Source organism: Salvelinus fontinalis, chromosome 19, assembly GCF_029448725.1.
Source record: "Salvelinus fontinalis isolate EN_2023a chromosome 19, ASM2944872v1, whole genome shotgun sequence".
NCBI classification, from domain to species: Eukaryota; Metazoa; Chordata; class Actinopteri; order Salmoniformes; family Salmonidae; genus Salvelinus; species Salvelinus fontinalis.
The window spans coordinates 4788178-4813782 of NC_074683.1; the positions used below are offsets into that span (position 1 = coordinate 4788178).

The 25605-nt window shown below is 40.6% G+C and overlaps 1 protein-coding gene across 1 annotated transcript; it reads left to right on the forward strand.

Moving 5' to 3' along the window:
• Nucleotides 1-14944: 14944 nt before the first annotated feature.
• Nucleotides 14945-21284, forward strand: LOC129816230 (protocadherin-8-like). The gene is made up of 4 exons (XM_055870463.1): nucleotides 14945-19245; nucleotides 19374-19444; nucleotides 20063-20187; nucleotides 20455-21284. The coding sequence occupies exons 1-4, from the start codon at nucleotides 16882-16884 to the stop codon at nucleotides 20805-20807; spliced, it is 2913 nt and encodes a 970-aa protein (XP_055726438.1). The 5' UTR covers nucleotides 14945-16881; the 3' UTR covers nucleotides 20808-21284.
• The last annotated feature ends 4321 nt before the right edge of the window (nucleotides 21285-25605 follow it).

Consider the following 25605-nt stretch of genomic DNA (forward strand, 5'->3'; position numbering starts at 1 on the left):
GAGGCTAGGAAACACTATCACCACCGATATATTTACGATAATCGAGAATTTCAATAAGCACAGCTGGCCATGCTTTCCACCTGGCTACCCCTACCCCCGTCAACAGCTCTGTACCGACCACAGCAACTTGCCCAAGCCTCTCCCATTTCTCCTTCACCCAAATCCAGATAGCTGGTGTTCTGGAAGAGCTGCAAAATCTAGACCCCTACAAATCAGCTGGGCTAGACAATCTGGAACCTCTCTTTCTAAAATTATCCACCGCAATTGTATTAACCCCTATTACTAGCTTGTTCAACCTCTCTTTCATATCATCTGAGACCCCTAAAGATTGGAAAACTGCCACGGTCATCGCCCTCTTCAAATGGGGTGACAGACCTATATCTATCCTACCCTGCCTTTCTAAAGTCTTCAAAAGCCAAATTAACAAACAGATCATCGAGCATTTCGAATCCCATCATACCTCCTCCGCTATGCAATCTGGTTTCCAAGCTGGTCATGGCTGCACCTCAAGGTCCTAAACGATATCATAACCACCATCGATAAAAGACAATACTGTGCAACCGACCTGGCCAAGGCTTTCGACTCTGTCAATCACCGCATTCTTATCGGCAGACTCAACAGCCTTGGTTTCTCAAATGACTGCCTCGCCTGGTTCACCAACTACTTCTCAGATAGAGTTCAGTGTGTCAAATCGGAGGGCCTGTTGTCCGGACCTCTGGCAGTCTCTATGGGGGTGCCACAGGGTTAAATTCTCAGGTCGATTCTTTTCTCTGTATACATCAATGATGTTGCTCTTGCTGCTGGTGATTCTCTGATCCACTTCTACGCAGACGGTACCATTCTGTATACTTCTGGCCTTTCTTTGGACACTGTGTTAACAAACCTCCAGACGAGCTTCAATGCCATACAACACTCCTTCTGTGGCCTCCAACTGCTCTTAAATGCAAGCAAAACTAAATGCATTCTCTTCAACCGATTGCTGCCCAGACCTGCCCGCCCATCTAGCATACTACTCTGGACAGTTCTGACTTAGAATATGTAGACAACTACAAATACCTAGGTTTCTGGTTAGACTGTAAACTCTCCTTCCAGACTCACATTAAGCATCTCCAATCCAGAATCAAATCTAGAATCGGCTTCCTATTTTGCAACTTCACTCATGCTGCCAAACATACCCTCGTAAAACTGACTATCCTACCGATCCTTGACTTCGGCGATGTCCTTTACAAAATAGCCTCCGACACTCTACTCAGCAAATTGGATGCAGTCTATCACAGTGCCATCCGTTTTGACACCGAAGCCCAATATACTACCCACCACTGCGACCTGTATGCTCTCGTTGGCTGGCCCTCGCTTCATATTCATCGCCAAGCCTACTGGCTCCAGGTCATCTACAAGTCTTTGCTAGGTAAAGCCCTGCCTTATCTCAGCTCAATGGTAACCATAGCAGCACCCACCCGTAGCACGCACTCCAGTAGGTATATTTCACTGGTCACCCCCAAAGCCAACTCCTCCTTTGGCCGACTTTCCTTCCAGTTCTCTGCTGCCAATGACTGGAACGAATTGCAAAAATCACTGAAGCTGGAGACTTATATCTCCCTCACTAACTTTAAGCATCAGCTGTCAGAGCAGCTTATCGATCATTGCACCTGTACATAGCGCATCTGTAAATAGCCCACCCAACTACCTCATCCCCATAAGCCAGCAGCATACCACCCTGCATACCACTGCTGGCTTGCTTCTGAAGCTAAGCAGGGTTGGTCCTGGTCAGTCCCTGGATGGGAGACCAGATGCTGCTGGAAGTGGTGTTGGAGGGCCAGTAGGAGGCACTCTTTCCTCTGGTCTAAAAAATATCCCAATGCCCCAGGGCAGTGATTGGGGACACTGCCCTGTGTAGGATGCCGTCTTTCGGATGGGACGTTAAACAGGTGTCCTGACTCTCTGAGGTCATTAAAGATCCCATGGCACTTATCGTAAGAGTAGGGGTGTTAACCCTGGTGTCCTGGCTAAATTCCCAATCTGGCCCTCAAACCATCATGGTCACCTAATAATCCCCAGTTTACAATTGGTTCATTCATCCCCCTCCTCTCCCCTGTAACTATTCCCCAGGTCGTTGCTGCAAATGAGAACGTGTTCTCAGTCAACTTACCTGGTAAAATAACGGTAAAATAAAATAAAAAAATAAAAAAATATATTGTTATTTATTTTGTTGCTCCTTTGCACCCCAGTATCTCTACTTGCACATTCATCTTCTGCCAATCTATCACTCCAGTGTTTAATTGCTAAATTGTAATTATTTCGCCACTATGGCCTATTTATTGCCTTACCTCCCTAATCTTACTACATTTGCACACACTGTATATAGACTTTTCTATTGTGTTATTGACTGTACGTTTGTTTATCCCATGTGTAACTCTGTACTGTATGTGTCGCACTGCTTTGCTCTATCTTGGCCAGGTCACAGTTGTAAATGAGAACATGTTCTCAATTCGCCTAATTGGTTAAATAAAGGTGAAATAAATAAATACAAATTTAAAAAATTACCCATTCCAGACGTGAGTACTCTTTAAATAGTAATGTAATACACATTGGCTCTTAAGCCAACTATATTATATGCTGTTGCCTCCCATTTAAGTTTGGTAATAATGTTTGTTTTGATTATAATTATTAGGTGGAGGTTGCTAGCTATAATGGTATCTTCAATCTAGCCTAGCTTTTAGCTAGCTAGCTAGCTGCTCTGCAGTGCAAGGAAGTTTGACCTGCTATAAAGTTAAAGAAACAAGTCGAGGAAAAAGTAGCTAAACAAAACAAGTTTTATTATCACCTGAGACAACATATTTCAATGAAAAAGTAATATTTTGCATCTCCCAAAATGAATGCGTTCTCTGGCGATAGACAGGCTCTCCTCCATCTTGCGTTACAAACACTACACTTGTCCATTCAGTAGTGGGGCAAGACTCCGTGAAGATGATGTACGACGTAATTAAATATGTCATGATGTAAACGGGGCATTAGCCTGGGACTTTCTGTACAACCATGCTGCCAGGTCAGGTAAGGTGTATGTTTGGTCCGTGCCTGTCTTGAGAATGAGGTGAGTAAAGCGATACTCTGTGAAGTTATCCCGGTAATCCTGAGAAGAGTAGAGAATCAGAGATTACAGGTGTAATAACCTAAAAGTAAAGTCTGAGTAAAGTATCCTTTTAGTTCTGTTGTGGTCTGTCTTTACATCTACAACTTTCCATTAGATAGAGAGGAGTCCAACCAATAGAAGATAAGCATCAGCCCAGACATTACATGAGATTGTTATAGAATTGTCTCCCATGATCAACTCATCAGAATATTCATACTTCAAAGTTAGAACATTAATGATTTAATCATTGGTCTTGCTTAAACCAATGGGCATAACCTCATCGTTGCCAGGGAAACATCACCCAGATATTGAGCAAAGGTATGGCGAACCTAAACATGTCAGACAGTTTTAGACACGTGAAGCAACTGAGTGCATCAACAGCGCTGGCGGCCTATTGCTTCGGGCCTTTGGCTGTCTGAAAGAGGAATTCACAGTTCAGAGCACTCTTCCGGAGATGGAGCTGGAGAAATCCTTCATGCCCCGCACAATGAGGCCATTTCATAGTGGATCACGGGAGTCTCTTACTGGTGTTGATGGGAGTGGAAAGGCATTATGACAGGCCAATGAAGAATTTATTTGAAATGTCTCTGGGTGTTGAGAAGATTCGCAAGCTCCCTGAAAAGCGACAAGGACAATGTTAGAGTACAGTGCACAAAGAAGAGAACTCTTCCATACAAAACCATCCTCCGCGTAGAACAAAGTGACTATGCAATTACATTTATACATAATCATGAGTTACTGTAGTGATCTATTATAGTCTTGTGGGGGTGTCTATTACAGGTTGAAATTTGACATTTATTGAAGCGTATATAATGACTTTAAAAAGGGTAATGCTACTAAATCAAGTGTATCTGATGTTTCTTTTATATAACTGTGTCCATTGTCCACCCTAGCGAGTTACAACAATGTCCTTAGTAGTTTGTGGTGAATGTTTGCAGAAATTGAAGAAAAAAAAGGAAAGATAGAGGAGAACGCTAAACCAACAAAACAAGAGAAAGAGCGTGTGAGTGTAGGAAAAAGGAGTGATGTGGCCTGACAGAAAAGCCCTTACTGAGTTTGCTTTTGACAGCCTGAACCATGGTGACACCAGCTCCCAGCGACAACAGAACGAGAGGAACCAAAGTAGCTCAGAAACAACTCTCAGCTAGCCTCTAAAGCTCATGGAGGATAAATTAAGTAAATGAGTAACTGTTTGGCTCACTGCTTTAAAATGGTTTGGAAATATCTAGAGCACATATTCATAATACGTCAGAAAAAGCACGACTGCTTTGGGTAGACTAAAGTACTCTCAATAGTAACTGTTATTTTAGTTTTATTTACCGTGATGCATATTTTTGTCTTTGTAGGCCTACATCAGATAGCAACCTTTTTTTTACTAAAAGGAAACCCTTTGATAATTGAAAGAGAATGCTTGAGTGTAATATGTGAACCAATCAATAACATTTTCCCTCCTCTTCTATGTCTACCCAATTGATTGTCTGATTTAGCCTGGCAACAGATCCATCCTACAGGGGACCATTGCCCTGTTGGTTGAGATAAGAAGAAAAGTATAGTAAATTCACACACTCACACTGAGTACTGTACTCTACATTGTAGAGAGTGGGTTTAAATATTAAACTAAATGTCCTTCAGTGCTCCAAACATAAAACAGTTTTCCCACTGTTCCCCGTCTCAGTATGTTGTTGAATATATTCATACAGCCTGACTGTCTGATAGAGACTGCATGCACTGATAGCAGGTGCATACGAAATCCAGAGTTTATAAATGATAGATTGAAGTAGGGGGAATTGTTCAGGTTCCCAATCGCCCGACACGAGATGAATAGAAAACAGCTCTTACACTGATTACGCTTCTCATCGTTGTACAGATATTGTAAGGACTGCATTGACAGTAAAGGATGAAGCATCCAGGGACAGGCTATTCTTGAACTTTAATTAAATATTAATTGTGTTTGCAAGTTGGGTCATTTCAATTGTGTTCCTCCAGGCTTTCCCAGTCATTGTATTGCATGACTCACAATGGAAGGCCAACAACAGTTCATTTGTTTTCCCGCTCCTGAAGCACCAAAACGTACTCTGTCGTTGGTTGGGTTTGACCATTAAACATGGTTTCATTGGTGCTGGCTGACCCCTACCCTCTGCTTCCGGGTATGATGTTACCTTTAACAAATAGTCAGTTCATCACAAGAGCATTGCATTTCACATCAGCCAGTATATAATTGAGGAATGAATGGTTCTGGGCCTCAATACCATTCTGTAGGATGTGATAAAAAAAAGCCCTCTAACTGAATTGTATTGTGCCCTTGCACTCTCTTTCTCTCCTCTGCAGAATGTATAGTACCAATTGTTTTCTGTGAGGAATGGGTATGTTTGGAGCTCTCAAACAAACAAATGAAAAGCAACTGGGGCAGCAGGTCGCCTAGCGGTTAAGAGCATTGGGCCAGTAACCGGAAGGTAACCAGAAGGTTGCTGTTTCGAATCCCCGAGCCAACTAGGTGAAAAATCTGTCAAAGTACACCTGAACAAGACAACCTTAATTGTTCCAGGGTCACTGTCAATAATGGCTGATCGCTGGCTATGGCCTCACTCTCAGAGGGAGTGGGATATACATTTCCAAATGACATGCGTGAAATAGGACTAATGTAAGCACCCACCTAATTATTATAAACACTCTTATATATAAATGCACAAAACATAATCTGAATAATGAAATACTTCAAGATTTGTTAGACAGTGTATTTTTCCTCCACAGTGAACATGCTAATTAGCCCCGAGGAGAACCATTGAGCAGTTTGCAAATTTGCCCTGATTCTTAATCAGTCTAATTTCTCTCTCCAACACACAGGCACGTTTGCACAGCCATACACAGAAAAACACTAAAATCCCCTGTTTGCATCATTTGTTCACTGTCTGTTCCTATGAGACTAAGAAGTGTGTGTGTGTGTGTGTGTGTGTGTGTGTGTGTGTGTGTGTGTGTGTGTGTGTGTGTGTGTGTGTGTGTGTGTGTGTGTGTGTGTGTGTGTGTGTGTGTTTGTGCGTGTGGTATTCTGGAGTAGGGGTTGATAATTCACCCACCCCCAACCCCCACCCGGATTGCTGCCCTCAGTGTGGCATGACCATGATCACTCTGACACTTGAACAGAAAAAAAACACCTTCTGCCCCACTGTTTCCCCCATCCTGCTATGGAAATTAGATTTTCCATCTCACTTCATCTTCAGTGCTTAAATACCTCTTAGCAGTGAGGAGGATTGTCTGGGCTGTTAACAAGTATCCTCCCTTATAACTATCCTGTTGTTCTCCAAGCTTAAGCAAATTTCAGCTTCTGCTACCTTGGAAAACAGATTATCGGAATACAGTGCAAATTGCAATGTGCTGTGCAAGGAATGTGACATTACCATCTGAATCAGATTTACCTATGACTGAAAGGAAGTCAGACTTGTATTTCGCTCAACAGCAACATGAATTATCTCCCTCACTTTCATTTCCTATTACTGCACTGACTTGGATTGGGACTCATTATGGCAATCTCAACTGCCAGAGAGGGAAAATGTGCCGTCTTGTACAATATTCAACCTCCGTTTTGGAGGAGTGTGACTGAGGAAATAGTGTTAGTACTGTAACCAATTTGAAAAATCCCATTTCATTAAACCTCTATGTGAAATTAATTCTATACTTCAAAAATCTATTAAGCTATGCTGCCCCTGACAGCAAACAAAGCAGACGTGGACATTTTTCACAGCCGAGTTGAAAAGAAAGAAGATCATTTCTTAATCTGAAACAATTCATAAGTGAGGTTTCATAAAGCACCCATTGGCTGTGCTCTGCAGGACTGCAGAACATCTCTTAAAATGTACACTGACTCCCTCTTTTATCTGCGCTCGTTCCATGAAAGCACTAAGATGAGCTTCATTTTTACCCGAGCTTCTTCTATTCATAGAAGCCTTTTGAAATAACTGCCGTTCATAATGGAGTTGGGATCTGATTAACCTCTCTGCTTGCCGGCACAATGACAGGCTACCTTGAGATTTAGCGCCGTAATGGAGTCCGCTATCACCAAGCACACTACAAACATTCCTCGCACCGCAGGACTCGGCCAGATTGGAACTCCTCTCTGCGCTGTGTGCACACTGGGGAGACTAACAATCCTTGGAGTTGCTGTTGCCCCTCAACATCAATGGTCCAATCCAGCCATTTTTATCTCAATATGAAATAATTTATGAGTAACAATTAAAGGTCCAATGCAGCCATTTTTATCTCAATATGAAATTATTTCTGGGTAGCAATTAAGTACGTTACTGTGATTGTTTCAATTAAAATGGTCCCAAAAAATATATAGCTTCTTAGCAATGAGCAGTTTCTCAAGCAATACTTCTTATAGGACTGTCTGTGAGTGGTCTGAGAGGGGAAGGGTAAACTGAAAACTAACTGTTATTGGCAGAGAGCTTTGGAACTCTCATTCTTATTGGTCTATTAACTAATTTACTGCATGGTGATGTCACCAGGCAGGCCAAAACTCCATCCCATTAAAACAGGTGATCAATTAGATCAATTTTGACCCCTTAGATCAATTAGATACAGAAAGTAAAAGGGAGAGAGGTCTGTAGTAGTCCATGTCCCTAATGATCCAGTCTTGTGAAGATAAGAATTTAACAGTCCACTGCTTGACGCTGGTGTTCAGTCTTTTAAAATGGCTCTTACAGCAGAAGTGCATTACAGTCATTTTCACAATTTCACTGTATTATTCCAACCTCATAGTGTAGTAATATATATAAAACACAGAAAAATCAAGTTTTTGACTGGACTGGGCCTTTAATCTATACTTTCTGCTTTACTGCGACCAGCTCTCTCTCTCTCTCTCGCTCTCTCTCTCTCTGCATTGCCTTCATTGCCATTTTCCTCCCTAATATACAGTAAGTGCATATATGTATGCAGTGAGTCTTGTAGAGGGGATGTAAGTGTGTGCACAGTAGCAGGTTGATATTTATTGTCACAAGTCTCATCCTGGAGGCAGAACTGAGCGATTTCCCCTTAGATTAAAATTTCCCTTAGATCAAAAGTCAAAATTGGCTATATTGTAAAAATTCATGAAAACAAAAATTAGCTTTTTGGTCTTAATTTGAGGTTAAGGGTTAGGCATTATGGTTAGCAGTCAGTGTGGTTAAAGTTAGGGTTAAAGTTAGGGTTAGGTTTAAAATCAGATTTTAATACTTTGTTGCTGTGCCAGCTAGTGACCACTCTCCAGAGCTGCCTCCAGAACAAGATTCATGATGAAAAATGGTAACCTCCTGCACAGTACCCAAACAAATTGCAATGGAAACATCTTTAGGGGGCTTATTTTGTCAGTAAAATAAATACATTCCAGGCAATTAACATTGTCATTATCAAGAGTGATTCTGCAACATATACTGCAATACGTTTTCTGCGATGGGTCTATTTCTTGTGTCATACCTCTATTTTCATAAAACCTGAGTCCAACCTCTCCTTTCTCACAACAAGACTTCACACCCTTAATAACAAGGTAGTTTTAATGTTTCCAGTGTGGAACTCTCATCTCAATGTTGCCATCTCCTGGCGTGACGCTAGGTTGTTTTTACAAATCCCAAGCCATGTGCCAAATATGTCAAAGGGACTGATTACAGCCCTTAGTGGCCAGTTGGCCCAGGAGTCCACCCCCGGTGGCCAGTCCGACAGGGACTGTCAGGCCCAGGCAGACTCTGGATTGGTGAAGAGCCAGGGAGGGGGCTCAGAGCCAAGTCCTACCCAGCCAGAGTATCATGTGGCCCTGCCAATGACAGGCTATTCACCAGTATCAGATAACACTAAGCAGGAAATTGCTTCAAGGAGAGGCAAGATTTTTAGGACAATAATATCTAGCTATGGAATATATTCAGTGGGAAGGAGAAGAATTCCTGGTCCTTGAAAGATCCAAATTAGCATGCATACACACACACGCACATACACACATACAGACCCACACTCCCACTCACGTGCTATACTGAAACTCTTACGTTGAATAATACAAGCATCTCACAAAGAATAAAATGTATTCACAGCCTGGACTGCCAAACAAATGGTGATTTACCCTGCCTGATATAGTAACTGACAAGGAATATAAATGGTAAAAATAAGCATTGCCGCTTCAGATACAACACATTGCAATATAGAAATATGTAATTAGACTAGGATTTATACAAGCTGAACATGCGAGTTTGGAAATGTGGAAAATTAAAATTAAAATTGAATTAGAATAGTCATCTGTCATGTAGAATATGTACTGAACAATGATCAAAATATATTCCATGGAATATAATTGAAAGTAAAAAGAAACAAATATGTACTGTGTACCTCTGATTTCCCAAGGTTCTCAGCCATGTACCTTGAGGTGGTGAAATTCAATGTAAACCATGAAATGTAAAGTAGTGAACCTAATTGGATTGCAACATTCAGCACAGAGTTCTACCAACACGGAGTGAAAGGCAACATAGCTAGGGCCCCACGCTTCACACTCACAACGTTTATCAAATAGACTTGACTGCTTATCACATGCTTTTGAGGTTCAGGGGCTCCAAACAAAATCCTATCTCTCTCATTTTAATTAGCTTGTGGTTTGTGTTGCTATGATCTGCCAGGAGAAGATGTACTTTGAGACAGGTGCCTCACGCACTTGTTTATGATTCATTAGTCAGGCCGGATATTGATCAGAGGCAGCTTGATATTTATACTTTAGAAAGGGCGGTTGGGGGCGGGTTGTGTGTGTGGGGGGGGGGGGGGGGGGGGGGGGTTACTGGGAGTATTTTCTCTCCCTCTAAGCATGTCATTGGATGTCATAAGCCAAGATGGCTGTGCAGCAGCAGGGAGACCTGTGGCCTGGAGATGGCGCTCTCTCCCCGGATTGTAAATACTGGCCTTAGGATTCTGACACCGTTGCTCCTCTTGTGAATGCCCACAATTCAGAGTTTGTTTTTGTGGATTACTTGTACTACAATCATGTGTCTGGAAATAAACTAGTGATGAATAGTACAATGTTATAATATTTGACTTGCTCATCGCAATTAAACAGCCATTATTGTGGATGTGTCTGAGGTGATTATTGTATCTGTGGTATGAATCAATGCCCTTTCAACAAAGAAGATTCACATTTCAGTCATCTGAATGAACATAATTTCCCAAAGCAACAAAACACTAAGAACTGGGTTAAATCTAATTATGACTAGAATCATTCTTTGAAGAAGAATGTACAAGTTTTACAATGGGATGAGGTCGAGGAAGGGGTGGAGTGGTATGTGTACAATAAATTCTGCCAAGTGTGATTTGTTCTAGAATTCTAATTTTTCTTTTGATCTATCTTTGTTTTCAAAGGATTTAAACAACAAATTGTGTCTCTCTAAATGTCTTAAAAGATGGAGCCTTCTGTGGCCAACATGAAGAAAATCCTAGAAACATGTTTGCATCCAAATAAATGTGCGGCATTTGTTTCAAACTACAATCCATAGAGACTCATTCATTTTTCACTAAATAATACAATAACTCCATACTTTACTTGTATGTTATGCATTTTATTACTATAATTGATCTTTGTTTTACAAACATAAACATTGTGTGTAAATAACAAAAATCCCAATTTTAGGAATAACAAAATAGATTCTTCCATTCCAGCTAACTTACGTATTTACTGCGAGGAACCAAGCTACAGAGAAAAATTTATGAGCTAAATAATTTGGCCAGTCCTAATGTGTTTGAGGGTGGCAGGGATGATCTGTGTTTCGGGGCTATGTGGGCCCTGTCTCACGCCACAGGACGTGCTAAGGCCACAGGGACCACTAGCCAGTCTGATCTCCTGGCACCTCCACATCTGTTGCTCCCTCACACCCGCCCATTTGTCCCACTGACTGCGAGGCTACAACACCCTGACCTGGCTGAGGGATAAGCTTTATCTGGCTTTCAGACAGCCCAAATGGCTTACATTAAACATGGCATTTGCACATAACATTTGACCCCCCATTGCCCAAGGAGTGACATGCCTACCCCCCACTTAATAGACCACTTGAGGTGACAAGTAAAATGAAGAAACTGATGAGATGGCTTGGCCTGTTTTAAACCATTGGAATAATTCGAGATTAATGAATTAACTGACTGTATATAATATATTATATATCAATATAATCAGAATAATCAATAATATAGAGTAATGTATGTTCCTACTTCAAATCGTACAAATTAATATTTTTTGTGTGATTTTTTAATTTAATTTAAATTAACAGTCCCCACAGAATCAATCGTATTTCATACAAATCAGCGAACTGAGAACATGTAATTTTGCATACTGTCCTGTCAGTATAATGTGCATAATCTCAAATACAGACAAGCATAATATAAAAACATTGCTTCATTCATTTTTAACTAAACCAAACAGCAGGAAAACCTGAAAATGTTAAGCATGTCTCATTTTATATGATGTAGTAATAACTCTACATCACCTTGCCCTGGCAAGGACACCATTATAGCATGACACGTAGCTAACATGAATGTTATCCAAAAGGTTGTTATTTATGCTCTGTTGGGGGACATTTGCTCCCAGTGACATATGCTACAGGACTAAAGTCTACAGTGTCACCAAAAGCCTGATCCTGTGCCACGCCATCTTGGCTGTTTGGACATAGCAAAAAAACATGTTACAAGGTGGAGGACGACAGGAGGTTTGCTCTTTGGGGCCCAAACTGTCCTCAAATGGTCCGTATTAGTATCAGTATAAAAGGCATGTTATTAGAGAGAGCGTTCCTAAAAATTGCTACTATGATTATTGTGTTATGGCCTGCCAAGACGAAGATTAACATTATTCTTACCTTTAATTAAAATTTCCCCAGTCTAGAGCATATGGCCTAACCCATTAATATGCTCTAATGCTCTTACTGTCACCACACAGGTCCTAATCAAGCTGTGATCTGCCTTAATCACCAGTCTTAAGTGGCAAACAAGTATCACTCCTGGGCTAGCTATGCATCATTAGTGATGAGACTATTGCACTCACGCCACGGTCTGGTGTCGTGCTACATTGGGTCACAATAACAATAACGCAGACTGAAAAAACATGACATTGCAGTATTTTCTTTATTACTATTCTCAGAGCAAATAATGTGTATTTTGAAAGAATTGCGAGGTAAAATAGGGTCTTTCAACAATGACTGATAGTATTATTCAGACAACAGTTGCCCTTTTTAGATTATATAAGAAGAAATGAATTGTTCTCTGAGTGGTTTTGATGAAACATTAGGTTGATTGTAGAATTTGCTGTTTGCCACCCGAAATGGCACGTGTGCGTGACATGTTGATAAGATTAACTCCTGAGCTTATTACTGACAAACAACTAATTTGGCCTAATTGTTTAGTATTATCTATCAAACTGACTCACATTAGCCATGAAATCCTGGATTTCCACACCCTGCCAGCCTGGGGGGGGCTAAAGAGAGTTCTGGGTAGAGGGCTTCTAGTCTCCCCAGTCTGCCTGGAGAGCCACCATCTGCAATCTGTTCCAATGCTCCTGAATCTCAAATATGTTTATTGAACATGTTTTCTTTGACTATCATTAATAATTCAGGACTTTAATTATTAATGAAAAGACATGCTATAATTTACACTGTACACTCAATTAATACTGTAGAACTATGATATAACTTGCAATTGCACATTGCACAAGTAAACATAAGTTGGGACCATTTTTACATATAATTTATACATTTCTTCACATGTTCATCAAAATAACTCCTGTTCTATTCATGAAATAGCTTCAGCGGTAGTGCGAGAACAATTCCCTTGAATCTGTTAAATTCGATATGTTCAATTAGCAAGTTAATACAGCCTTTTTGTTATTGCGTTCCTCTCCTCTCTGTTACTATGTGTGAACCCTCAGTAGTTGGACTACAGCGCAATACTACAACATCACTAATCACAGATAAGACTGTGCATTAACTTTTCTCAGACGCTTACTGACAATCTTTCAGGGTATTATTTGATAATGGAGAATCAGGCACTGGGCTTAGCAGCTCCAGATCAGTCCCATGTGATGGTTTGATGCCAGTATAAACAGAACAGAGCCTGTACCTCTTACGAGAAGATGTTGTTGGACTAAGACGGTGTGTTTAGTGTAAGTAATAGATCAATATATATAATGGAAAGCTTTGCACAAGGCAGGTTATAATATTGGTGGATCATTTTTATGAACTTGTTGAAATAAGAGTGTTAAGACATCGGCATGCTTCCCATCCGAAACAGTTTGTGCATATATTATGACGACATTTTGTGATGTTTTAGTTTGTTTTGGTCTTTGGCAAGGTTTTTTTCAGCTGTTCGTGCATACAACCTTTTTTCTCGAGGCAAGCCGGAGTTCAGTAGCCGAAGTCTATGCCACTTCGTCGGTGACTGGTCAACAGTAGGGTTTCCTCAATGAAATGTGTGTTGTCATTCAACGAGAGATGACTCGTTTTCATCCACATTTTTGTTCTTGTGAAATACTGCACCAAACATCTTAGTTAGATGTCAAATTAAGCTACTAAGATCTTCTCGACAAAAACGTCAAAATCAATGACAGATTTCTTGAGTTAATCTTAGATTAATTATGACTATTTTGAGGAAGTGTACACTTGTGTACAGCGTCTCAAGATGGACATTGCTTGGATTGTTTTGCCAACTATTTGCTATGAGAGTGAACTGCCCCAATGAAATCGCAGGATTTCATAGCATAAATTATAACAGCACAAAGGAAATGGACCGTACTGGTGCGCTCCAATGTGCATCCAGTCAGAACTTCTGAATCTGCTCTAGTCTCCCTCCCAATGAGTCTTTCACGCCAGACGGCTTATTTCCGCATGTGAGACAAGATCTGCTCTACCAGGTACAGATGGCGCTTAAGCAAATTCAAATTGTAATTAACTTGTAAATAAATCATCATAATAGTCATGGGAGCCTGGGACCTGATAAGCCGGACATCTACAACCAACAAGAGTTGAAAGACAGAGGGATACACTAGCTATAACCTTCTCATCGTGAATCTGGTGGGACAAAAATGCATGACGGTGGCTGACAAATTTGATTGTATCCCCCTATGCTGTTAATCTGGTTATACTGTAGGTGACAGGATTACATAGTGTGTGGACTAAAACAGCATAAAACCAGGTGTATCACAAAGCATGATCAAAATCATTAACCAGCTACAGTCATTTTTAGAAACATTGAGAAATTGTTTGGTAAATGTTTAGGTCAAATTAAACAGTGATTTACCTTTGATAAGCAGATAGATAGCTACAGCTAGCTGGTAGCTTGCTAGCTATTTAGCTCTTATGCTAATTTTAAGTATTTCTAATCTCATATCTGACTAAATCTGAAATATTAAGTTATTTCAAAATGAAAGTTAATTGGCTAGCGCATCATGATATGTGACATTTTGTTAGCTAGCTGTCCCCAGATTAGATCATGTGTTTTCACTTATTGCATCTGCATGCTTGTTGCACCCATTCGTTCATGAGCCGGCTACTTGTTCTAAATAGTATAATATAATCTGTTCAAAATAGTGGCAGCATCTGCAGTAGTGGCCATTCGGTATTTTCATGCAAAAAGGGAAATAGGTGTATTTAAGTTGTTGTTCAAATGCACAGATCGCCTTATATATCATCTCAAAGAAACCAGTAGGTCGAAAACTTGGCATCATATTTCTGTCATGCTGCTTTGTTGACAACTCCAACCACCTGTGCCACAGGTATTCAGCCAATGGCCAGCACTGGACAAGTGTTAAGATTAGCTGGCAATTCACTTGTAACTATGAGCTCACTTCAAATCAAATCAAATCAAATTTTATTTGTCACATACACATGGTTAGCAGATGTTAATGCGAGTGTAGCGAAATGCTTGTGCTTCTAGTTCGGACCGTGCAGTAATATCTAACAAGTAATCTAACAATTTCACAACAACTACTTTATACACACAAGTGTAAAGGAATGAATAAGAATATGTACATAACAATATTGAATTGAACCAGCATTGCTGTGCTTGCACAGTATATCTATTTTTCCCTTCATCAAATAAAATAAAATGACTTACTGAGGGTTTTAGTTATTGTAAAAACCTCTTAGATTGATGTTTACTCAGAATAAGAAGTGTTTGTGTACGAGCGTTCAGCAGTTTGTGAACAAAGACACTGCTGTAATCATTGGAATGGCAGGTTCATGTTTGATTGAATTCCAGACAGTTATAATTAATTGATGGTGCACTGTTCTTGGCACAGCTAAAACCAGACCCAAGCCATCACATTCCCTATTGTGGATTACCTTATGTTAAATTCTCTTTACCTCTTTTGTACCAGAGTCAGTAGACCAACAAGTGCTTAGTGCCCCAGTGACTATTTTTAAGTGTGTCATTTTTAACGCCTTCCTGTGCTTGCTCTATCAGGGGCTCGAACAGATTTAGCTCCAACTTGTGAAAGGTGTCAGTCAGAACTGAGCCCTTTGAAGCCCAAAACAGTATTTGTAATCAACACACACTAATACCCATATGTTTGCCAAAAGCTAGTTGAATAGTACACGTGTTATTTTGTGTCAAACTTAAATCTGGTGGACACACACACTCGAGGAGTACTAGTAGGCTACACCCCAACCACTGTTGTTGGCTAGTGTCATCTATGCATGTTGACCAAAATGTAGTCGAAGCCTGCACAAAAGGTTGAGCAAAGGTTATTTCAAAGTTGTTTAAAGGACAATTTGACCAATTTTTAACCTCATATGAATTAATCTCCAGCACTGTACAAGTGTCTACATATGTGAACATTGTGTATTTATACGTTCTTCTGGTTAAAACGATAAGAAGAAATGCTCAATATCAATTAGGATTACATGAAAAGAAAACATTTTCAAAACCTGCAAACTGTTCTAGCCAGGGAAAGGGCATGTTCCTTCTCCTCAAATCCCCATGAGTCTCATAGTGTTTGAAAATCACTGTTTTTAAAATGCTTTTACTTTTAGCTACATCATTACTTTTTAACACTAAATTTCATTTTCACATATGGAGACACTGGTGTAGTGCTGGAGATAAAGAATTTGAAGTTGAAAAGTGATGGAATTTCCCTTTAAATACTACAATTGGTGACAATTTGTTCATGGTTTGTACATTCACAACATAAAAGTACTTAAATGCCATAATATTATTGGATGGTTAACACATGGTTAATAAAGTATTCACAGTATTTATAGTGAATGAATGGTACATATACATTTTTGTTCAACAGTGTTGGTGATTATAGTTTTTCTGTATTCATAAACAGACCAACACATCAGTCTCAAATAACACATCAGCCTCAAATAACCTGTGAATGAAAGTCATTTGTTCAGATAGAAAAAGTCCAACTGGATTAATAGCCTATTGAAGAAGTGACAATATGTATACTTCAATGTGAGGCAGTTTTTCCTTATCATTATAGAATTCCATTACCATTGTATTTAAAAAGACCATTTGCACACAGTCAATGAGAGGGGCTGCAGTAATTGGCACAAGCCGGAAACCAAACATGCCCCATTTGGCTGGCCAGTTGAATGCCATTGGTCTATTAGACAACTCATTTGCATAAATCAAGGTTTATAGGTCAATGCTCTCTTTGGACTGGGTCCAATCTAGTTGGTCGTGGCAAGCGAGCTCAACATCACAACAAGTTTACTTCCAGCTCGTTTTCTTTATTACGTTGTATTTCGTCATCTTCATTGACCTTTAAAATGGGATTCTGCTGGATTCGAGGAGTTGGTGACTGCGTGGTGCTTGCTGTTCTGTTCTACTCGGTTCAGTCTACAACTACGAGGTACTGCACGTTTGAAGAGGATGCGCCCGGGTCAGAGATTGGAAATCTGTCTCAGGATTTAAAGATAGACCCAGCAGAGGACCCTGGAACATCTTTCCGCTTCATGCAGGAGACCAATTCGTCTGTGATTCAAATGAGGGAGATTGATGGACTTTTAGCAGTTGGGGAAACGATTGACCGAGAGCATCTCTGCCCAAGGTCCCCCCGGTGCTTTGTCACTTTCGACATAGTTGCTTTCTCCAAAGAAAAGTTTCAGCTGATTCACGTGGAGATCGAGGTAAAGGACATCAATGATAACTCACCCCACTTCCTCCACAAAGAGACGACCCTTGAGATATCCGAGAATGTTCAGGTGGACTCACGATTCCCGTTGGACATCGCTGTTGACCATGATGTCGGCAATAACTACATCCAACGTTACCATATCTCTCCCTCCAGCCATTTTATAGTTGATGTGCGCAGCAGGGAGGATGGAGTGAAGTATGCTGAACTTGTGCTTGTGAAAGCAATGGACAGAGAGGCTGAAGATTCCTACACAATTGAAGTGACGGCAACAGATGGCGGAGAGCCACCCAGATCCGGATCAATGACTGTTCATATCAAAGTGCTGGATTTTAATGACAACAGCCCAACGTTTGAGCACAACTCACTAAAAGTTGAACTTTATGAGGATTCACCCATAGGTTACCAAGTGCTGAAAGTGCATGCGTTTGACCCAGATGCTGGCATCAATGGCGAGGTAGTGTATGGATTTGTAGAAGACACATCATCTGAAGCAATGCGCATTTTTAATGTAGACCGAATTTCCGGTGCTGTAACTTTAAAAACATTGGTTGATTATGAGAAGCAGAGGTCTTATGAATTGAACATTAAAGCATCCGATTTAGGCACAAATTCTATTCCATCAACCTGCAAAGTTGTTGTTGATGTTGTAGATGTAAATGATAACGCACCAGAAATCACTATCAAGCCAATGACCTCGACTAGTGATGGTGTAGCTTACATCACGGAGGCCGCAGCGGAGGAAAGTTTTGTTGCGCTGATCAGCACCTCGGACAGTGACTCTGGCTCGAACGGTTACGTGCGCAGCAGCCTACACGGCCACGATCATTTCAAGCTGCAACAGGCCTACGGGGACACTTTTATGATTGTAACAACCACCACTTTAGATAGAGAGAAGATCCCAGAGTATAACCTCACTGTAGTCGCTGAAGACCTCGGAACACCACCTTTCAAAACAGTGAAGCAGTATACCATCAGAGTGACCGACGAGAACGACAACGCCCCCCTCTTCAGTAAATCCATTTATGAAGTTTCTGTCCTGGAAAATAATATCCCTGGGTCATATATAACTACTGTTGTAGCACGTGACCTTGATATGGGTAAAAATGCCAAAGTATCATACAAACTAATTGATTCAGATGTTGTGGGTGAGGCCTCCATTTTGACTTATGTGTCTATCGACCCAGTGTCAGGGTCATTGTATAGTCTGAGATCTTTTGATTTTGAAACCGTCCAACAGATTGAATTAACCATCCAGGCTGATGACAAGGGCTCACCTCAGCTGTCAAGCACATCCATGATCAGAATCAAAGTGGTTGATCAGAACGACAACTATCCCTATTTCACCTTTCCTGTTATGCTGAATGACTCTGCTGAAGTTCCTCTTCCTGTCAATGCACCACTGGGGTACCTGGCCCTATGGGTCAAGGGTCAGGATGAGGATGAGGGCATGAATGGTGAGCTCAGCTTCAGAATCGTACAAGGTGACTCTAACCTATTTTCAATCAATAAAGACACTGGAGAAATAGCTCTTAAACAGGGGCTGGCCTCTGCTATTGGAAATGTTTTGGAAATCAAAATTGCAGTGAGTGACAATGGGAGATCCCCCCTCTCCAGCAGTGCCACCATTCACTTTGTTGTCACAGATTCGCAGCTCTCAGACGACCAAGTTGTCATTGTACTACGTTCAACTGATGAGGAAGACGCAGGCTTGGATGTTTCAGTAGTAGTTATCATAATGCTCGGTGGGGGTTGTGCTCTGCTGCTGATTGCCATAGTGATTGTTGTTATCACATGCAAGTTGAATCAAGGAGGGAAGGATCAAGACTCCAAGAGAGACGTGTCTCACGTCCTGTTTGACTCCAGGCATCATCCCAGGCTCAACTCTGCAGAACCCAACATGTACGGTGGACCAAGAGGTTTCCTCAATGAAAGGACCTCTTCATCTCTTGATGAGTCCAGCCTGTATGAGGAGAAAAATGGAGACTTGGAGTCACAGGTGAGTGAAATATTTAATTCCATTTCAATTGTGTTTAAATACAACTGTACACATTCAAGTGTAGCACTACTCCTGATCCAAGTAGCTGAAATCATTTCCCATCCTGTTCTCTTGCGTTTGCTCTTTAGATGTTCCTGCCTCCTAAGCCTTTCCTACCAACATCTATGTGGCAAGGGGAAAAATACTGCCTGCAAATGAGGTAAGAATACCTCCACATTGATCATACTTGGCATGATGTGCTATTTTATCAAAATTGTTATTTTCCATGAGAAATCATTTATATAACCAGTCACTGGAAGGTGCTTAACATTCCATATGCATACAGCAGATGTAGGATTTTAATTGAATCACTCTTAGAATTTTCCTGCACAGCAGGACATGCAAACGTATAGTGCATTCAAGGTTTAAAAAGGCTTCTGAAGTGTGTAATTTCCACTTTAAAATGTCAGGTTTGATTTGCCCTAACAAGAAATATATCAACCCCTACAAAAAAAATATCCATTAATTATAATATAAAAAAATATAAAAATATGCACATCCAACTAATCAGGTGCAGGACAGAAGAACATATCGATCCAAGTTATATCATCGTCTGGTCATTAATTATAATCCACATTATAATTCACATTTCCTGTTGTTGCAGGATAATGTTCCTGCTGTATTAAACTGGCTCAAATTAAGATCCTGTATCTGTACACGTGATTGCAGTTGTTGTCCGGAGAGAGGGGCTGGGTGGTGGAAGGCTTCATAAGAGGGGGGGCACACATCAATAATCAGATACAGCGGTGCAGTGGCTAATGTTTGATTCTATTCGCAGTGGCATTGACCAGCAGAGCGTAAAGGACAGTGGCAAGGGAGACAGTGACTTCAATGACAGTGACTCTGACATCAGTGGGGATGGAGGCAAGAGGAACCTCAGCACCTTCCAGCCCTGGGCCAAAAGTGAGTTTACTACCATCACAATTTCATACTGAGATTTTAGAGTTCCTCGTAGCAGAATGATGAAGATAACAGTTGGCATTTTATAGCACTTCATAGCACTCAAACTGCAGCGGATTACATTGTGTGGGGATTACTCATCCCTTCCACCACCAGTGTAAAACCCACCTGGCTATGTAGCACGGCAACAATGAATGACTCTGTCACTATCATTCTTTACTCCTTGGGCTTGGAATGTAATTCTGTATGCGTGTGTGTGTTCCATTTCAGGCTCCTTCCATGCCACTAACACCCTCGCAGTGGATTGTCAAGGCACTTACTGTGTAATACCAACCCAAAGCTTCCAGGCCCCACTAGAAAATGCATACACAATTGGCTTTTCCCAAGCACCGGTGTACAACAATCCCCATGCCTATCCCCACTCCTGGAAAGACTTTGGCTATAGCACTAGCATTCCCAAAGCAAGAAACACCATGCAGACGTTCTCTCATCACACAGGTACACTCCCCTCTTACTTCGCCCATCAGAAAAGGCAATCTGCTGCCGGACTTGCTGAAATTCAGGAGCACAACCAAGATATTACTACAGTGGCAACCATATCTGAAGTTGCCACCATTTTTTAAACACCCTGCCAAGTAAATATACAGATGGTTATTTATAGATATGCACTAGATTCTACAGATACTGGTTAAACTGATAGACATATGGACATTTCATGTATGAAAAGGAAAGCAACTTGATGCATAATGAAAACAGCTGATGTATATTTTCTTTGATTCAATTGTGAAGATGTAGGTTGTGTATATATTGATATTCTTATTGTATGAACATTTGTAAAAAAATAAATGTGTTTGTTTAATGAATAAACACAATATTAAATCAATGAGAGATACAGTATGTGCATAATTGTTTATGAGATAAGACCATTTCCCTGTCATCTTGTTTAGCATGACTTTTCTCTTATGGTCACACACCAAGAACTTTACCCACTGGGCTTGACTTCCCCATGAACTCATATATATAGTTCCTTCAGAGTATTTACACCCCTTGACTTTTTCCACATTTTCTTCTTTCTTTCTGTGTTACCGCCCTAATGTCAAAGTGGAATTATGTTTGTACAAACTTTTACAAATTAATAAAACATGAAAAGCTGAAATGTCTTGTGTCAATTGGTATTCAACCATTTTGTTATGGCAAGACTAAATAAGTTCAGGAGGAAAAATGTGCTTAGCAAGTCACTTAATAAGTTGCATGGACTCACTATGTGTGCATTAGTGTAACATGAATTTTTAATGACTACCTCATCTATGTACCCCACACATGCAATTATCTGTAAGATCCCTCAGTCGAGTAGAGAATTTCAAAAGGTTTTAACCACAAAGACGAGAGCTTTTCCAATGCCTCGCAAAGAAGGGCACCCATTGGTAGATGGGTAAAACCAAAAAAAAGTAGACACTGAATATCCATTTGAGCATGGCGAAATTAATAATTACATTTTGGATGGTATGTCAATACACCTAGTCACTACAAAGATAGGCGTCCTTCCTAACTCAGTTGCCGGAGAACAAGGAAACGGCTCTGGGATTTCACCATGAGGCCAAAGGTGACTTTAAAACAGTTAAACAGTTTACTGGCTGTGATAGGCGAAAACTGAGGATAGATCAACAACATTGTAGTTACTCCACAATACTAGCCTAAATGACAGAGTGAAAAGAAGGAAGCCTCTACAGAATAAAAATATTCCAAAACATACATCCTGTTTGCAACAAGGCACTAAAGTAAAACTGCAAAAAAATGTGGCAAAGAAATTAACTCTATGTCCTGAATATAAAGTGTTATGTTTGGGGCAAATCCAACACAACACATCACTGAGTACCATTCTTCATATTTTCAGGCATGGTGATGGCTGCATCATGTTATGGGTATGCTTGTAATCAGCAAGGTCTAGGGAGTTTTTTCTTAATAAAAAGAAACAGAATAGAGCTAAACACAGACAAATAATTCCTAGAGCAAAACCTGGTTCAATCTGCTTTCCAACAGACAATGGGAGACAAATTAATCTTTGAGCAAGACAAATGCCTAAAACACAAAGCCAAATAAACTGAAGTTTCAGACCAAGACGACATTGAATGTTCCTGAGTGGCCTACTTACAGTTTTGACTTAAATCAGCTTGAAAATCTATGGCAAGACTAGAAAATGGCTGTCTAGCAATGATCAACAACCAACATGACAGAGTTTGAATCATTTTTAAAAGGATAATGTGCAAACTCTTAGAGATTTACCCAAAAAGACTCACAGCTGTAATCGTATGGGATTATAATGATGACAGAACTACATGTTTTGTATTTTGAATTTCATGGTCGCACATTGAGATTCATGTGTGAAAGATGGTCACAAACTTGTGAATTGACATTTGAATACTTTCAATAAGATTTGCAAGTATAATGTATTTTCAGAATTATTACAAGTCCATTTAGGAGTATGAATATTCTGCTGTGAATCAAAAACACACATGCAGATTTTGAATCTGCGAGTTCTGTCACTGTTGTCATGTTACCAAGACATTCGTTACATGCTGACCACACCGCTTGGGTCGCGTGCGCGAGCATTGCAAAATAATGTACACATACATGTTATTCAACCATTGCACCCACACTGCTCGCGCGCGCCAACGAGCGTCTGCGTTGCCAAGCACTAAAATAGAAGTTCTATTTATAAGGCTGAACGCGGTGCAAGTCCTGCCTCTCCCATCTCCTCATTGGTTTATAGAAGCAGATACCCATGTGCCATCTCCTCATTGGTTATACCCATGTGGGGGATTTAAATATGAACAGAGGTCAGTCGTTTGTCGTGGTAATACTATGAAAGTTAGATGCCAATCGCCCTATAAAGTCCAAAGAAGAAAAAGCCTGGAAGGAGGAGAGATGACTAGAAACGATTCGGTTGACCGTTTTATGTGTGGATTAATTGTCGGAGGACCTTGTGCATTTCAGGTAAAATAACAACTCAACATTTATATCTCAGGTAAAATAACAACTCAACATTTATATCTCAGAACAAATTGGCTAGCAAAAGCAAGCTAGCTAAATAGGACAAATTAGCTAGCAACTGCAAGCTAGCTAAAATTGCCTTAAATGTTTAATGCTTTTCGACCTGTCCCCAAATTATTATAATTTGTTCAGAGTTTGTTTTGATTTTCAACCTGCGTGTCGTGTTCGCGTTTGGTGTGGGGGGACAAAATATATTTGCGCAAGATGGCTCACGTGCGTGTACGGTCTGGGCATGGTGTAAACCTGTACAAATGTTTGTACATTTGTAGAAAGAGATTTGCAAGGGGCAGGATCTTTTACTCCTGACCAATCAGTTCCCTCTGCCAAAACCACAACCGCCTAACCATTGGCTGGATTGCTCCATCAATCAAATCTCAGGAATTATCTCCCCACATGAGCAAGAGAGGATAAGGTAAATAAAACAAAAACAATTTACTTGAAAGTAATTGTCTCATTTATCTATGTTCATCGATTTTTTGTTGTTGTGAAAAGGCATGACAGTAGTTGACTTATTATGTGAAATATAATGGTACATTTCAGACGAACTCCAGACCAGCCATTGCATTGACAGCCGCTATTGCGTCAACTAGCTGGCCTCTGACATTCATCCCAGCTTTACTATCAACGGGCTAGCTTTATCAGGCATCTTTAGATGCGAAGGGAAAACAAAATGTATTTGCTAGTTAGTTAATTAAGTTGATTATAAATGCCATTAGCTAGCTAGATAGCTAAATTTAAACTGTTGGGGAGAGCTAGCTAGATAGCTAATGGTAGCTATGTTTCTAGGAAATAAAAAATATTTACTGTTGTTACTATCTTTTGAACACTTGTCAAACTACTTAATTCCACTGCCTGTTTCTTGATTAATTGGGGACTGAAAAAGTTGTTTAATTGCGGACCACACTACAGTGGTAGGCTTGATTACCAACAACGACGAGACGGCCTACAGGGAGGAGGTGAGGGCCTTCGGAGTGTGGTGTCAGGAAAATAACCTCACACTCAACGTCAACAAAACAAAGGAGATTATTGTGGATTTCAGGAAACAGCAGAGGGAGCACCCCCCTATCCACATCGACGGGACAGTAGTGGAGAAGGTGGAAAGTTTTAAGTTACTCTGTGTACACATCACGGACAAACTGAATTGGTCCACCCACACAGACAGCGTTGTGAAGAAGGCGCAGCAGCGCCTCTTCAACCTCAGGAGGCTGAAGAAATTCGGCTTGTCACCAAAAGCACTCACAAACTTCTACAGATGCACAGTCGAGGGCATCCTGTCGGGTTGTATCACCGCCTGGTACGGCAACTGCTCCGCCCACAACCGTAAGGCTCTCCAGAGGGTAGTGAGGTCTGCACAACGCATCACCGGGGGCAAACTACCTGCCCTCCAGGACACCTACACCACCCGATGTCACAGGAAGGCCTTAAAGATCATCAAGGACAACAACCACCCAAGCCACTGCCTGTTCACCCCGCTATCATCCAGAAGGCGAGGTCAGTACAGGTGCATCAAAGCAGGGACCGAGAGACTGAAAAACAGCTTCTATCTCAAGGCCATCAGACTGTTAAACAGCCACAACTAACATTTAGTGGCCGCTGCCAACATACTGACTCAACTCCAGCCACTTTAATAATGGGAATTGATGGAAATTATGTAAAAATGTATCACTAGCCACTTAAACAATGCCACTTAATATAATGTTTACATACCCTACATTACTCATCTCATATGTATATGTATATACTGTACTCTATATCATCTATTGCATCTTGCCATCTTTATGTATTACATGTATCACTAGCCACTTTAAACTATGCCACTTTATGTTTATATACCCTACATTACTCATCTCATATGTATATACTGTACTCTATACCATCTACTGCATTTTGCCTATGCCGTTCTGTACCATCACTCATTTATATATCTTTATGTACATATTCTTTATCCCTTTACACTTGTGTGTATAAGGTAGTAGTTGTGGAATTGTTAGGTTAGATTACTTGTTGGTTATTACTGCATTGTCGGAACTAGAAGCACAAGCATTTCGCTACACTCGCATTAACATCTGCTAAACGTGTATGTGACAAATAAAATTTGATTTGATGTCATTGACACTAACTAAATGGTTGGATTGTTCAGCTACGTTCAGTAAATGCTAACACGGCTTTGGTGGTGAAACGTACAAAATCCATTTATTGTTATCTCCCCATCAGGCCATTGCATGCTGTGACAGGGACCTGGATGGTGACACATATCTTCTTTAAGCTGGCTGCCTGAATACTGGGGCCTTCAGTGGTACCTTCCCTTTGGTGGGGCAGCGGGTAGCCTAGTTCTTAGAGCGTTGGGCCAGTAACCGAAAGGCTGCTAAA